Source organism: Panthera onca, chromosome D1 (assembly GCF_046562875.1).
Source record: "Panthera onca isolate mPanOnc1 chromosome D1, mPanOnc1 haplotype 2, whole genome shotgun sequence".
NCBI lineage: Eukaryota > Metazoa > Chordata > Mammalia > Carnivora > Felidae > Panthera > Panthera onca.
The window spans coordinates 98,145,091-98,161,375 of NC_138348.1; the positions used below are offsets into that span (position 1 = coordinate 98,145,091).

Consider the following 16,285-nt stretch of genomic DNA (forward strand, 5'->3'; position numbering starts at 1 on the left):
GTCCTCAGCGCGCACATGTTCGTACACATACGTTCATCGCATCGGCACAGGTATGCAGGCTCGCCGTGACGGGCCAGGGTGTGCCCGGGCACGCGCTCCCTTGTGACGCCACTCGTCATCGTGGCCGTGAACTCCCGTGCGCTCGTGCCCCGTCTCTGCACAGCCATGCTGAGTGTCTTTTGCTCACAGCCCAGGCTGGCAGCACCCCTGGCACCCACCTTGCCCTTCAGGGCCAGACCGCAGCCGAGAGCCACAGCCCCGGTTTCTGGCACTCACAGGGCATCTATGGGGCCAGCCTGGGAACCCGCCCTCTTCCCTGTGCCCTGGGAGCAGGTGAAATCAGGCGTGGGGTACCCAGTGACCAGCAGGCGTCGGACACTTTTGGGGACGTTTGCACAGGGTTTCCGTGCAAGAGAACCAATGTCAATCACTGGCTGGTGGCCACAGGCAAGCTATTTAACCTAAGACGTGTTGCCTGGTGCATTGGCTAGAAATTAACAGCACACTTGTTTCTCAAGGTGCTGTGATGGTGACTGGCAGCTAGGGGACACTGGGTCCACGGTGGGCTCCACTAATGGGGGTGATCCAGGCTGGCACCACAGCCAAGGAGAAAGCCAGCATGGAGCCTCCGGGGGTCCGGGACTCTCTGCCTCTTCGCCCGCTTCAGCCACAATACTGCGGCGCACTGGAGGGCTGGGGCACCGAGGGGCCTGTGGAACTGGAGCCGCCCTTGGGCCTTGGGCCCACTTCCCGGCCTTTCCATCCCCTGCCTCGCTCCCTCCCTGCCATCCCTGCTGACGCCCCCACCCCCAGGAGCAGTCACTGACACCGTCCCCCTCCGTGTCTTTTCCTCACCCAGAATTCCCCTACACCCCGTCTCCTCCCGAGCACGGGCGGCGCGCCGGGCCGGTGCCCACGGCCATCATTGGGGGCGTGGCGGGGAGCATCCTGCTGGTGGTGATCGTGGTCGGCGGGATCGTGGTCGCCCTGCGCCGGCGCAGGCACACCTTCAAGGGCGACTACAGCACCAAGAAACACGTGTATGGCAACGGCTACAGCAAGGCGGGCATCCCCCAGCACCACCCGCCCATGGCCCAGAACCTGCAGTACCCTGATGACTCGGACGATGAGAAGAAGGCCGGCCCCCTGGGCGGGAGCAGCTACGAGGAAGAAGAGGAGGAGGAGGGCGGCGGAGGGGGCGAGCGCAAGGTGGGCGGCCCCCACCCCAAATACGACGAGGACGCCAAGCGGCCCTACTTCACGGTGGATGAGGCAGAGGCCCGTCAGGACGGCTACGGGGACCGGACTCTGGGCTACCAGTATGACCCTGAGCAGCTGGACTTGGCCGAGAACATGGTTTCTCAGAACGACGGGTCTTTCATTTCCAAGAAGGAGTGGTACGTGTAGCCTCCCTCTCCGGAGCCTCTGTCGGCTCCCCTTTCTCCCCGGCCCCCACCCGCACGCCCCCTGCCCTCCCCCACTCGCCCACTCCTCCAGGAGCTCGACAGAGACTCGCCCGGCTGCCCAAAGCCAGCCCCACACTGCCGGGGAGCGGGGAGCCCGGGGCAGACACGACCCGGCTTTGTTTTGATTTCCTCCCTGTCCCCCGCCCTCCCCGTGGTGTTGTGTTCACTGTGGCTTTGGTGTCGCTGTACCTTCCCTCCCCTGACCACCGCCACCACCCGCCCCCCGCCCCCCGCCCCCGCCTGCCCTCTCTGTGGGGAGCCCTGTTCTCGTCTTGTGTACCTGGGCATCCCTCCAGGGTTTGGGGAGCCAGCCCTCCCCGGCCCCCCAACACTGGAATTTGTTTGTGTTCTTTCCACTGGGGGTGGAGGGCTGAGAGGCTCCGAGAGGAAAAGCCCCAAGCCACCCCCGGATGCCGCTCTTCTTTTCCCAGGGAGGGGGAACCCACACCCCTTGCCCCGAGCAGCCAGGAGCTGGGGACCCCGCTCTAGACAGTCGTTGCACCCAAGAGACAGGGAGAGGCTTCTCCAAAGCACCCAGGGTCGTCTTGTTTGTTAAGCGAATCGAATCGAGGTCCCTACCGGGGGGGGGGGGGCCTTGGGCAGTACGTTCTCCTGGTGAGGTTGGTTTTACACTTTTTGTCCCCATTGGCCAGCAGAGAGTGAAGTTGGCCCAGCTCTGGTGTGTCTGTCCTCTTGACCCCTCTCTGCTCCCCACATAGTGGGACTTTAGGTGGCCCACACTTCCCGTACGCCTCCACCAACGCATACACGCACCCACATGCACACTCGCCACTCGTGTCTGCCCCTCATTCCCCTGGGGTCACAGGCCCTCCCCGGCCGGACACTGCCCGAGGCCCACCCCTCCCTGCCCCACCTCTTCCCTCCCAGCTGAGGATGGGGACAGCCTTCGGAAGCCTCCAGGGACGGCAGAGACCAGGGCCCCCTGGAGCCTCCACCCTAGGAGCTCAGGCTGGCCCTAAATTGCTTCTTTCAGCACGGGAGGTTCTCAGATTTCTCCCTTCTCTATCACGTGCTAGCAACTCTGTCTGGATTCTCCCGGGGAGTCGGGGGGGGGGGTCCCTAGGCTGTCCGGGAGTCACAGGTGACTGAGCACCACCATGGAGGGCGCGGGGAAGGGAGTCCACCGCGTAGAAGCTTTGCAGACACAGATGCTGAAGAGTGTAGGTGGTGGCTCACCCGCCAAGGCCAATGCAGATGTTCTGGGCTTGCCAGAAAGTGCAAGGGGCATGGGGGAGCCAGGAATCCCGATTCTGCAGCTCCTGCTCCCTGCTCTCCACTCCCCGCTCAGCTATCCCTGGTCTCCCTTCTGGGATGGGGCGGGAGGGACCTTGGGGAAGCTTTCCCTTTGAGTTACAGATTCCCTCCTTGAATGGGGCTCCGGGGCCCATCCGTCACCCAAGACGAGGGTTTCCTGTCTGTACAGTGGGGGACAGGCCCCTCCCAGCTCTCTCAGTTCCCCCAGCTCAAAGTGCCTCAGTTCCTTCATCTGCCCACCCCGGTCCCCCCCGGGCACTCTAGATAGGAAAGACCCTGGGATGGGAGAGCAGGCTCATGCCTGCCCATTAGGGTTCCGGTTAACCCAGGCCATCAGGGGCTCTGTGGGATGGCAAGTGTTGCGGGGGGAGGGAAGCAGACCACTCTGTGCCCCACGGGCACTGACCTACCCTGCCATAGGCTTCCCAAGGGAGCCCCAGGCCCCAGGCCTCTCCCTCCCCTCCCCTCCCTGGTGCTGCTATTAACCACCACCCCACCCCCCCCCCCCCCCCCACCACCAGCCCCGTCTCTGCCCTGGCGACCCTGGGCCCACCAGCTGGGCCACCCTCACCCGGCCCCCACTGCCCCAGCCCCAGCCCTGGCTGCCCAGTAGCCACGTAGCAGAAGTCTGAAGCCATGCCAGCCCTGGGGCAGCTCTCCCCTCTTGGCATTGGGTGGAGATGGGGGAGAAAATTCTGGGGTCTTTCAAGCCACAGGGCAGAGAGGGGTGGAGGAGCCGGGCTGCCTCTCCCAGCAGTATTAGCGTCGCCCCAGGGCAGAGGACCTTTTCCATATCACATCACTGCCCCATTCCACCTCACGGCACTCTGGCCCCTCTGCTTGGTCTCCTGCCCCCCCCCCCCCCTCACCCCCTGGCAGGAGGAAATCCCAGGGGCCTCCCTGATAGAGGCATTCTCTGACCCCTTGAAACCATGAAACCGGAAGTCTCCCTCCTGCCACCCCCTATTCCTCATTATGTGACGTACTTAGGAGGGTCCCTGGGCCCAGCCAAAGCCCTGAGTCCCCGTTAAGACACCTCCATGCCCTCACCCCAAGCAAAGCACAACGTATGGGATCCATGCCACACGCATGGGCCGCGTGGGAGGCTCCCGCCTACCTTGTCCAGCAGCAGCACACCCAGCAGGGCGGTCGCTCCTCAGGGGCCCAGGGTAGGCCAGGGGCAGGCAGGGGTCGGCGCTCGGGCCTGGGGAGATGGGGCTTTCTGCGCCCCGAGTCTGCGGGAAGGTGGGCACTGCCGCCGGGCCCACAGACACAGCCAGCGGGCAAAGGGGAGGTGTGGCCCGACAGAGAGATGAGGATCTTCTGCTTCTCCTTTGTGCCCCCAGCATGAGCTGAGCCTTCTGCCTTTGCTGGAGATGAAATAAACTCGATAGTCGTTGTGCCAAGGCCTCCCCCGTTGTCACCCTGCCTCTTGTTACCCTCCCTCTTCTTGCCCCCGACCCTGCTCCCCCTATTTCTTTAAGATTTTGATATTGTTCTAACGTGTAAGCGAACCACCCCGAGTCCCCTTTCAGCAGAAGGAGCCGAAAAGCAGCAGCAGGGAACCGGTGACCACGAGCAGGCAGGCGCGGCCCCCTCGGGCCCAGTCTGCGCGCACACGGGGCACGCTCCCCTCCGACAGGTGCACACGCACAGACGCGCAGACACGGCAGAGGAACGGGCTGGTCCTGCCGAAAGCCCCGCAGCAGAGACGTGATTTCCCAGTGCTCAGGCCGCAAGAGAGACTCACAGGGGCCTCGTTTCCCAGGCGTACAGCGCCCCCCCCCCCCCATCAGCCCCCTCCATGTGCCCAAGTCACTGGTGCAATAATTTTTCTGCCACCCTCCAAGCAGAGGAATCAGGAACTGTGTTAGGTGGATGTGGGTGGCCCGCCTGGGAGGACAGGGGCCCAGACAGAGACCTCTGAAGCCACCAGGAGCCCTCTCCTGCTAAGGAGCACGTGGGCCCCTCCCAGGCCACAAAGAGACCTGCTGTGGCCACGGGTGCCGTGAGGGGCTCCCGAGGCCTTGCCTCTGCTGCTGCCGCTGCTGCCCCGACCCTAAGGCCCAGCCGAGCCCCCTGCCTGCCGGTGCTGTTCTCCTAACTCCTGCTGTGAGGAACGGGATTCTTGGCCGGAAAAAAGGAAAAAAAAAAAAACCGGTTTTCTCTTTTTGTACAAATGGAAGCAAAATCCAGGAGAAGCTGCCACCCCTCACCTCCGAGTGCGATGCGCTACCTTGGCATCAGTTTCTTCGTCACCGTGTTCGTCTTTGGTCCCGGGACGACCCAGCAGATTCTCCTGGTTCTGACCCAGGGGGTGTTTGCATCACCCCCTTTTACTTGTATAAAAAAAAAAAATGAGTTGAAAAATGTACTGAGGGAAAAAAAAATGTACTTTTTTATAAATAAAGTGTTTAAAACAACATTGGTTGCCTGTGTCGCTCGTCTCCCTGCGGTGGCCATGCTGGGGGCACGGGGACAGGGGAGAGCTAGAGATGGGCCAGCACGGTAGTGAAGGGGAGGGAGCCTCTGGCCGGTGCCCAGGTCCCATGGTTCTGGGACAGTGACACCGACCCCTGCAGGAGCCTGCCTCCCGGGGTGGGGGGCGGTCAGGGTCCTGCCTGAAATGTCACCCCAGCTCCCAGGCTGCCAGGAAGTAGCACCCACACCCGGGAAGACTGGTGGGCAGCAGAGGCGGGAAGGCTGGGCCTCTACAGGCACAGGCAGGGAGGAGGCAGGACCCTCCCTGTGCTGGCCGGAGTCCCTGCCTTCCTGAGTTTAGGCCTCTGCTGCCCTCCAGCAGCCGAGCACAGCTCAGGCTTCTTCCCTTCCCCCTTCTCGCCCACTCCCTGCTGCCCTGCTCCTTCCTGCCAGTTCGCCTCCTGTGGTCTTTTGGAGAGGAAAGCCAACAGTTATCGCCTGCCGTGTCAGACAGAGAAGAGATGGGGAGCTTTATCTTCTGTCGCCTGCCAGGTCTCTCCAAGAGACCCAGCCCTTCATCTCCAGGGGTGGGGGGAGCAGGGCCGGGTGCAGGGAGGGTGTCCTCATTCCTTGCTTACCTCCCCTCCCCGCTCCACCACCATCTGCTTCCCATCTCCAGGGCTGGAATGCAGGACAAATCGATCCTAGGTGGGAGTGGCAGGGGCTTCACCTCCCCCAGTCACCCCCGGTAGCCTCTTTTCCCTGAAATCCACACCATACACCTCTGAGAAAAGGGGGTAGGGATGCTGAGAGCCAAGGTGGCCACTTAGCGGAAAGCCCTCCTGCACGTGGGGGGAAGCCCCGTCCTCCTTTCCTAGGATCGGGGTGGGGAGGCCAGGGCCAGCAGGAATCAGGCGGAATCGGGCCAGGAGAAGCAGCCGGCAGCTGTTGGCAGCTGGCTGGGCCCCTCACTGGAAGGCCAAGCCCAGCACCCTAGACTGTGTTTAGATGCGGATTCGCGAACGAGATGCAAATTGGTTGTTTAAGTGGTCACTTCCTCAGTTTTCCAGGCTGTCCGTTCAAGTTAATTTTTAATTTGCGCAGGCAATAAATGCTTAATTACATTATTAATATATTGGAAGAGAGCAGTGGACAGAACGTCCTAATTGGCATTTAACTAGAGTGTTCCGGCAAATCAGCCAAGACTTTCTCCGGCATCGGAAGGAGGGCAAGCCAATTAGTCCCCGGCACAGCCTCTCCTGGCGGGAGGAGCCCAATCTGGCCCCTTCCCCCAGGGTCCCGGGAGTCCAGGGAACACCTAGCTTTCTAGGTGCTAGCTGAGCTGGGTGCGGGAAGAACTTGGCTCATTAGGGTCCTTCTGCCCCAACCTCAACCCTCGGCCCTGTCGCCGCATCCCCACCCTCAGCACAGCAGAGGACCAAACGCTGGGGACAGGGCTCCTGGGGCCCTGGGGACAGGACCTGTCTGGGTAGCTAAGGTCCCCCTGGGCGTGCCCACCATTGCCCTACCTCAGCTGTGGAACAGGACTAAGACAGCTGGGCACCCAGAGCTGCTTTCTGGATACCGTGGAGGCCTCTTTCCCTTCCTCTTTACCGTGAGCACTCTGCTTGCCGACGGTTAAGAGAATGAACTTGAAGAACTTGAGGGTTGCATCCTTCACTCACGCGTGCATTCATTCGTTTGGCCACTCTGGGCCAGGCCCTGTGAGATACTGTGATAGCGCCACCCAGAGTCCCTGCTTTGAAAGAATTCGGAGGCTCCAGGGGTCCCAAATTCCAAAACAGCCAGTGCCTGCTGGCCACAGGTTGGAGCAGGGCTGTGTGCGAAGCCCTACGATAGCACAGAACGGGAATGGCTCATTTCGCTTGGGAAGGTCTGAAAGGTTTGATGGAAGATGTGACGATTTCCCCCTGGGCCTGAAGGATGTGCAGGAGATCTCCAGACCAGAGGTGTGTTAAGAGCATCCCAGGCTAACTTGAGACTTTAGCATCTTATATCAGTTGTTCTAAAAGAGATCATTCTAGTCCGACACACGTAGCACGGTGAGAACAGAAGCCTAGAGGAGGAAACTAAGGCTTGGCGACCAGACCAGCAGAGAACACATGCTGAACATGCTCTGGGCCAGAACCAGAGCCAGGTGTTGAGAGCAGTGGGGGGTGGGGGGGAGGAAGCCAGGGAAGGGGGTGGCACCCGCCTGACTGGAGAATGCTAGAGCTGACACCACTTTCGATTCACCCACGGAGCAGAGCGAACCCCCGCGGGTTATCAGCTGGGCTCGTGGGCGCCACATTTGGTGTGTTCAGTGGAAAAGACGGTACAATTCTGGCTCCAGTGCCCGTGTGCCTTTTCTTCCACGCCACCAAGCAATAAACTCAGTTCTGACGCTACGGACCCGGAGGGAGCATCGGATCCCACAGGCCAGGGGCTCAGTCCCATAAGACTGACTGTCCCCGACTCCAAACGCCAGGGTCAACTGCAGGATGCCACCTGTGCCTCTGACCGACTGGCTATAAATCAGAGAGGTTCCTCGGGTTCGGATAATTTGCGAGAGTGGCTCACAGAACGTAGGAAGCCAGTTAACTCAGTAGATCACCTGTTTATTATAAACGGCTGTAACTCATGGAAGAGCCGCCTAGGGCAAGGTGCATGGGAAGGGGCTGGGAGCTTCTCTTCCCGCACCTGCAGGTGTTCACCAACCCGGAAAGCTCTCGAATCCCGTCCCTTTGGGTATTTATGGAGGCCTCGTTACACAGGCCTGATTGACTGACTTATCGGCCACTGGCAACCGAACTCAGTCTCCAGCCCCTCCCTTCTCCCTGGAGGTCAGAGGTGGGGCAGAAAGTTCCAAACTTCTAATCACATGGTTGGCTCCCCTGGCAGCCAGCCCCCATTCTTAGGTGTTTTCCAAACTTCATTAACTTAAACCCAGGTGTGGCTGAAAGGATTTCTTCTGAGCGTGAAGACACCTTTTATGGCTCTTATCGCTTAGGAAATTCCAAGGGTTGTAGGAGCTTTGTGCCAGGAACCAGGACAAAGACCAAATGCGTGCTTCTTATTATAAATCACAATATAGGGTGATATCTGCCATGCTTTTGAAGAATGGGAGGTAGGTGGGTCAGGGGCAAGGCCTCCTGTGCAAGCTGGAGGGGAGCCCCGGCTCCTGGAGGCACCTCTGCCCTGCCCCCAGGGCCAGATACTTTTGGGGAGCAATCCTTGGGCACCACCTTGGTACTGGCTTCTGTGGGCCCCCACGCCCTATTTTCTCCCCTGGTCTGCAGGCTTGATGGGAGAGCCAGGCCAATCCTCACTCTAGCTCCACACTCAACCTCCAGATGAGAAGCTACAGGCCCTGCCCTCTTCCCTCCCCTCCGCACACACACTCCACTGCCTGGGGCCTCATCCAAGCTGGCCCCTCCGGCCTGGTGCATCCAAGCTCATCTTGAACTCCGCTAGGAAGGGCACAGGAATAGCCTTGTTTGGCTCGAGAACCAGCTCCAGGGCACCATCCGCACACATCACTGGCTCCATCGGGCCGGGGAACAGACCCAAATCACTCGGGGGTTAAAAACGCAAATATCCAGGCCCCACCCCAGATGAAGAGGGTCAGAGCCTCTGGGGGTTGGACCCAGACAGGTGTATTCTCAACAAGCTACCCAGGAGATTCTAATGGTGTGGAGGCAGAGGCCACCCCAGGTGTCAATCATGAGGAAGAAGCAGGTCCTGAGATAGGAGACTGGATCCAGGGGTGGCTAGGTGGGCGATGCAGTGGATAAGCACGTAAGAGCTTGGGGCGCCAATATGCTATTTATTGTCATGACAAGATCATCGCCATCATCATCACCTCTGAGACCTGGGACCCTGGATGCTAGTGACTGTAGTGGAGGCCAGTACCTGGAGGCAAGTACAGAGCCATACGAGCTGCCTTGCCCATAGGCTGGAAGCCCCTTGAAGGCTAGAATCAGGGCTTATTCATCCGCAGCGCCTGGCCCGGGGCAGCCACACAGTAAGTGCTCAATAAAGCTTGAACACAACTAAACGTTATCAAAGCGAGAATCGAAAAGACCTTGTAGGTGGAATGACCCAACCTCCCTTAAGGCAGGGTTTTGCTTCAAGCATCCCAGGTACCTCTGGGGACGGGCAGCTCACTACCTCTCGAATTAAGCCCCACCATCATATGGCAACTCCTCTACTCAGACAAAATCCCCCTCCACTAAGTTTTACCCACGGGTCCAAGTATTTCCCTGAGAAGCTGGCCTGGCCTTCTTAGGACAGTCCTTCAAATATTTGGAGATGGTTAGTCCTGGCCAAACTTCTTCCGCATGTGTTTATCCCTCTGCTCGAAACATCAGGCCACTTAGCAACACATCTGTTAGAAGCCTGGACTTGAGTCAGGCAAACCTGGGTTCAAGTCTCGGCTCAGGTGACCAGTAGCTGTAGAAAAGCATTATCGCAATGCTCAGCATAGAGCAAGCTCTCAAAGCCACATCAAAAATCCCAGGTACCAGGGCGCCTGGATGGCTCAGTCAATTAAGCATCCAAGTTCATCTCAGGTCATAATCTCATGGTTCGTGAGTTCAAGACCCGCATCCGGCTCTGTGCCTGGAGCCTGCTTCAGATTCTGTGTGTGTGTCTGTCTCTGCCCCTCCCCTGCTCACGCTCTCTCTCTCTCTCTCTCTCTCAAAGATAAAATAAATGTTTAAAAAAATAATAAAAATAAATAAATTTTAAAAATCCCAGTTACCTATGGACTTTGGACTCTATGGACTTTTGTCCTCATCACAAGTGCACTCCTTAATCCCCATCACCTATTTAACCCATCCCCCCACCTGCCTCTACCTATGGACTTTGGGTGGTCATAATGTATCAGAAGTTTATTGATTGTAACAAAATGGATTATAACAAATGTACCACTCTTGTGCGGGATTTTGGTAGTAGGGGAGGCTGTGCATAATGGGGTCACAGGGTATATGGGAAATATCTATATCTTCCACTCAATTTTGCTGTGAACCTGAAACTGCTCCTAAAAAATTGTCTTTAAAAAAAAAACATAATCTGATACTCCAGCTCTTTGGAAAAACAACACATAACCAGCTCCCTCTCATTCTGAGGACCAGGGATAAAATAGTCTTCCCTGGAACTGATCTGACCAGCAAGGAATGGGAGATGGAGGGGTGGAAGGATTGTCTGAGTGTCCTCCCTGAACCTGGCCTATTCCTCTTACACCGTGGATATACCCAACCCAGCTGACCTCAATAATAGTGGTGACATGAAACACCTGGTGGCATGGGCTCCATCCTGGTGGTTAAGCTTCTGGGTGGGTGGGTGGGTGGATGGATGGATGGACAGATGGACGGGTGAGTGGATGGATGGATGGATGGATGGATGGATGGTTTGGATGGACAGACGGATGGATGAATGGGTGGATGGATGGATGGGTGAGAGGGTGGGTGGATGGGTGGGTAGATGGGTGAGTGGATGGATGGATGGTTTGGATGGACAGACGGATGGATGAATGGGTGGATGGATGGATGGGTGAGAGGGTGGGTGGATGGGTGGGTAGATGGGTGAGTGGATGGATGGATGGTTTGGATGGACAGACGGATGGATGAATGGGTGGATGGATAGATGGGTGAGTAGGTGGGTAGATGGGTGGGTAGATGAGTGAGTGGATGGATAGGTGAGTGGATGGATGGATGGATGGATGGATGGTTTGGATGGACAGACGGATGGATGAATGGGTGGATGGATGGATGGGTGAGAGGGTGGGTGGATGGGTGGGTAGATGGGTGAGTGGATGGATGGATGGTTTGGATGAACGGACAGATGGATGAATGGGTGGATGGATGTATGGGTGAGTGGATGGATGGGTGAGTGGATGGATGGATGGATGGTTTGGATGGATGGATGGATGGATGAATGGGTGGATGGGTGGATGGGTGAGTAGGTGGGTAGATGGGTGGGTAGATGAGTGAGTGGATGGATAGGTGAGTGGATGGATGGGTGGATGGATGAGTAAACCTTTGAGTCTTTTTCATGTGTGCTATTTCTAAGCAGATCTCTCTTATTCAGTACTTGTACTGTCTACTTTTCCCTCTAAATGTGGTGATTTCTCTGCTATCCATTTATCTTAATGATCTGGGTCAGTATTTCAGCCCATTGTGGTCCTTTTAGACGATTCTATCATCAGTTCAGTTCACAGCAGACATTTGTTGAAACCCTGGTGAAAGGAAAGAGGAAGGCTTCAGGGTCCAACTGACCTTGATTCCATCCCTAGTTGTACCATTTATCAGCTGTGTGGACCTAAGGCAAGTTGCTTGCCTTCCCTGAGCTTTATAACTCAAGCTACATGAATTGACTGCTGAGATGAATAAAAACAGTTGTATATAGAGGAAGTTATTTGTAAAGCAGATAATAGTGGCACCTACCACAGAAGGCTGCTGCAGGGATTAAAGGAGAATCATCCCTTTGTAAAGCACTTGACACAATGCCTGGAACAGAGTGAGTGCTCAGCCAAGTTAAGTGGGGATAGAATTATCTCTTACTATTCTTTCCACCCCTGCCTATCTGCCCTAAGCAGCAAACTACAGCAGGCAAACGGAACCTGTCATGGAAATGACATCAGGTTTTAGGACACTTGCCAAGTCCCAGCTAGTTGCCCAGCTCTGGGCCTTCCTGGCTCGGTGGTGACCACCATTATTTGCATCGTCCCATAATACCTGCCATCTTGTGGGAGGGACAAGGGCATGGAGAAGCTAGGATGTGTCCCTCAGAGGCAGGACCCTGACTGAGGCCCCTGAGGCCGTGTTTACTCCGGGGTAAAAGCTTCCAGCGTGTCCTCCAGAGTGGTATCTGCTGAAATGCCCCAGGAGGCTCCTGATGTGGGAAGCAAGAGGATGGGTATTGGCTTCCACCTGTTTTACCCACCAAGGCTCCATGTAAGGTTTTCGTTCTTTGTTGTTTTTAACTTTTTGTATTTTTTTTTAAGGTGAGGGATACCATACCAACAATAGAGTATACCAATCTTAAAATTTTTTTATTTTGAGAGAGACAGAGACAGCACGAGTGGGAGAGGGACAGAGAGAGAGGGAGAGAATCCCAAACAGGTTCCACACTGTCGGCGGGGAGCCCGATGTAGGGCTCGAACTCCGGAAACCGTGAGATCGTGAGCTGAACTGAAACCAACAGTCAGACGCTTAACTGACTGAGCCACCCAGGTGACCCTAGAGCATACCAGTCTTAAGGGTACAGCTGCACATGTATACACCCACGTCACTACCCCCTCAGACAAGACACAGACGGTCACTCAAGCTCCCTCCCAGACAATACCCCTATTTTGGAAATTTGCATGAATGGAATCGTACAAAGTATGCAATTACTTGTCCGCCTGGCTTCTTTCACTCCATATGATATCTGTGAGATATATCCACGTGGAGTGTTTTTGCGTGCTGTGTAATATCGCATTGTGTGAATGTGTTGCAATGTATTACTTCTATGCTGTCATCAACAGATACGTGTGTGTTGTTTCCGGTTTGGGCCAATTATGAATAAGGTTGCTACAGCATTCTTATATGTAACTTTCGGGCACACGACGTTCATTGCTGTTTTGGTATATACTTGGGAGTAGAATGAGGATTAGCAGATACAACCAAACAGTCTTCCAAAGTGGTTGTGCCAAGATATGCCCCCATCAGGAGAATATGAGGGGGTCTAGTTACTCAACTTCCTTGCCTAGGCATGATAGCATCTGGTCTTTCTGTTGGAGCAATTCTGGCAAGGGCGTAGTGGCATCCCATTGTGATTTTTATTTGCCTTTCTCTGATGACTAAGAATGTCAAGCACATTTTCGTATGACTATCTGATAGTTGGGGTTTTGAAGGGACTTTAAAAAAAAAAAAAAGCTTGAAGATGCATTGTCATGCATTCCCAGGAGGAGGGGTTGGCATCCATCCAGCTACGCTGTGATCCTCCTCAGGTCCCTGTTCTGGGGGGCCCAGGAAGCACTGGGGAGGCAGGACAGGATGGGGAGAGCCAGAAGTGGAGAGAGGATGGTGTGTCTCTGGAGGAGCCCCCGAGTAGCGGGAAGGAAGGGCCAGCGATCAGGAAATGCCAATCCTGACACAAAACAGGGTGATGCCCTGTGGCCACGATGAGGTGTTGAGGTGCCATAATGGCCATGCTGGGTGGGGCCAGCTGGGAAACCTTCCTCTGCTGCCTGGATTGACTCCTAAGCAATGCGGGCTTCCTGGGGTTTCACAAGGAGGGCAGGGGACGGTGAGCCACACCCGGATGCAGTTTTCACTGATGGCTGTGATGGGTTGGAGGGATGTCAGAGCCCGAGGACGGGCAAGAGGCAGGTAGACACTGGGAAGAGCCTTGGACTGGGACTGAGGCTCTCCTTCCATCATGGCCACTTCTCCAGCGAGGCTCTTCACCTGAGTCCATGCCTATCTGCATGGAGAACCAAGAGCCTGGAGGACGGGAGCTTGGCAGCCTCTCCCAGACACCAAGTAGGGCTGGGGTAGCAGGTCCCCCAGAGCTCCCCGGCAGGTCCCCCAGAGCTCCCCGGCAGGACAGTGATGAGTCACCACACCCCATCCATCACCTCTATCTACTACAAGTGATCCTGAGACCAGGTGTCCAGGGTGATAGTGGCCAGGGAAGCTTCCAGAAGAGTCCGGCCTGCTGCAGCAGTGGGAGCGTGTGGGAGGGTGGACAGCAGCCCGTTGGGCTGTTCTCACCCCGCTTGCTGCTGAGCCTCCCTGCTCTGCCCTCCTCTGCACAGAAGTGAAGAATCTGCCTTGCTAACAGAGCAAAGACCTACCTGAGCAGAGCAGAGAAGGGGTCCCCAACAGAGAAGATCACAATGAGAATGGGTGAGAATGTCTCTTCTGACAACCCACTTAGGGAGTACCAGGGTCGGGGGAAGGCCAGAACCCCAAGAAAGACTGTGGCCGCTATCTGTCTGTCTCCAGGGTTTTCCTCCACAGAAGGAAAAAGTTGGGGGGTTTGGTCAGTGAGAAGTGCTGGTCCCTTACAAACAGCTCTTTCAGGAGGCATCCCAGCCCCCCATTGGGAACTGGGGCCCCCAACTGGCTGGTCCTGGCCTTCCTACAGGCTCCAGATAAAGACAGCACACAGGGCCGCCCTGGTTGGGAAGGCTCACCATCTAACGTCTGCCCCTCCTCCTGCGTGTTTTCTGCCATCACCTTCCAGCTACCGGATTCTCTGTCCCAAAGTCTGGGCGTTTGGGTGTCACCCCCGTGCCCTGTGCTTCGGTCCCTACAGCGCAACACATGCGGGTCCCAAGCAAGACATTCACCTACCTGTTTTAGAATTATAAGTCACTAAAACCAGAGGAACCTCAAAGATCATTTGCCCCAACCCTCAAATGGGGAAGTTGAGTCCTAGAAGGCTAATAACCGTAAGAATTCCTTACCGTTACGTAATGTTTGGAAATTACAGAATGACCCAAGGGCTTCTACTGATAGTTAAGACTTACAATATGGCTCACTAAGTGCCTGGCACTGTTCAAAGGACTTTATGATAAGAAGCCCTTACCTCAGCCTTGGGAGGTAAGGTGGTATTCGTGCCATCATCCCAAGACACAGAAACGAAGACATGAAGGGAGCTGCTGAGTGACAGAGTCGGCTGACACGGGAAGGGGGCGGCCTGGCCGCAGAAGCTGTGTCTCTAACCGCTTTACAGCGTGCGCACTGCCTGCCACCATCAAGACCCTGAAGATCAGAGCCACGTCCTGACGACAGGGTAGGAGGAGGGCCAGGAGAAGGGGCCACACCAGCCTAACGCACGGGGGGGTGTCCTGGGCCTGACACAAGTTTCAGTACGCCCACAAAGCAGCAAGTGCCCCAGGCGGGTACAACCGGGCTTGTGGGAACGATGTTTGCTATCGGATGGAGTCATCCGAGGCAGGCGGGGCTCCCGGGAAAAGGTTTCCTGGAAAAAGGTCGTACCAAAGATGACGTGGCAAAGCGGAAATGATCTGCAAAAGCCGTCAAACACCCAGCACCGGGAGGACCTCCGTGCAAACGTTTGCAGCAGGAATCGACCAGACGAGGCCAGGCCCCTTGGGCTGCAGGAAGGGAAGCTCTGTGCCCCAGGATTCTCACGGCCAGCTGGGGAGGCAAGCAGGAGGCAGGTCCTCCCGGCCCCATTTAGCTGATGATTAACCAGAGGCTCAGGAAGTTCAGTGTCGTGCCCAAAGTCACACAGGTGGTGAGGAGGCGACTCATAACTTGGACCCAGGCCTTCTGACTCCAAGCCAAGTGCTCTTTGCAAGGTACCGAACTTCACATTAAAAAGAACCAAAATGCCACCGTGCCTCACGATTTCGCAATGGTTTGTAACTTGCAAAACACATTGCACACACACACACAGTCCCATCCGAGGTCGTGCTCCAGGGCCTTAAAGCACAGCCCAGACACCTGCGAACACTGGCGGGCAGGCCTGCTTCTGGGGTTACACAGGCCCGGGTGCAGCCACCAAATCTGTGTCGTGTTAGCTTGGCGATTTGAGACCAGGAGTATAAAACGGAGATGAGAACCCCTATTTCAAGGGCCACCGTGAGGGGTATGTAGGGAAAAACTGAGGAACCTAAGCACAGGAAATACCCTCTCCGTGCCACCCCCACCCAGCCCCACGCCCCCACCCAAGTCTCACAGCCCAGTCCTCATCAGATGTCTTCCAGCGTCTCTTCCAGGAAGGACCTGGAGCCCAGGTGTCCCCACTTCTCTCTTTGAGATTGTTTTCCCCTGGGGAAAACAGATGACTCAAATCATCTCTCTGAGGCGTCCCATGGTGTCGCTCATAGAACTTGCTGGAACTAAGCTGGCCTGCTCCTCCTCGCCTTCCTAGATGTGTCCTTCTTGAGACCTCCAGAATTCTGGAGTCTTCTGCGCCCCCTAGGGTTTCGAAGCTCATGGCCAACCTGCCCCAACACACCCCCTCTAAGAACCAGAGCCCCTCCTGAGTGGAGGGGTTCTGTGCCTGCCACCTTGGCAAGGCCCAGAGAAAAGCCATTAAGGGTCATTACATTTTAGCATGAGCATTTTCATATCTAAATCCCCTCTCGTTTCAATAACGCC

General features: G+C 56.4%; 1 protein-coding gene and 1 long non-coding RNA gene across 3 annotated transcripts in view; one reads left to right on the forward strand and one right to left on the reverse strand.

Moving 5' to 3' along the window:
• The window catches only part of NECTIN1 (nectin cell adhesion molecule 1), a 59,818-nt gene extending 57,587 nt beyond the window's left edge, over positions 1-2,231 (forward strand). The window contains exon 6 of the mRNA XM_060605025.3: positions 860-2,231. Within this exon, the coding sequence (XP_060461008.1) occupies positions 860-1,407 (548 nt within the window). The 3' untranslated portion in view covers positions 1,408-2,231. The remainder of the gene's footprint in view (positions 1-859) is intronic.
• The window catches only part of LOC132660981 (uncharacterized), a 292,245-nt gene that overhangs the window by 42,068 nt on the left and 233,892 nt on the right, over positions 1-16,285 (reverse strand). Inside the window, exon 7 of one of the 2 annotated variants that reach the window (XR_009601987.3) lies at positions 4,837-5,080. The exons of the other annotated variant lie outside the window; for it this stretch is intronic. This is a non-coding gene — a long non-coding RNA (uncharacterized LOC132660981). Of the gene's footprint in view, positions 1-4,836; positions 5,081-16,285 lie in introns of those variants that run through there. 2 annotated transcript variants of the gene reach the window in all.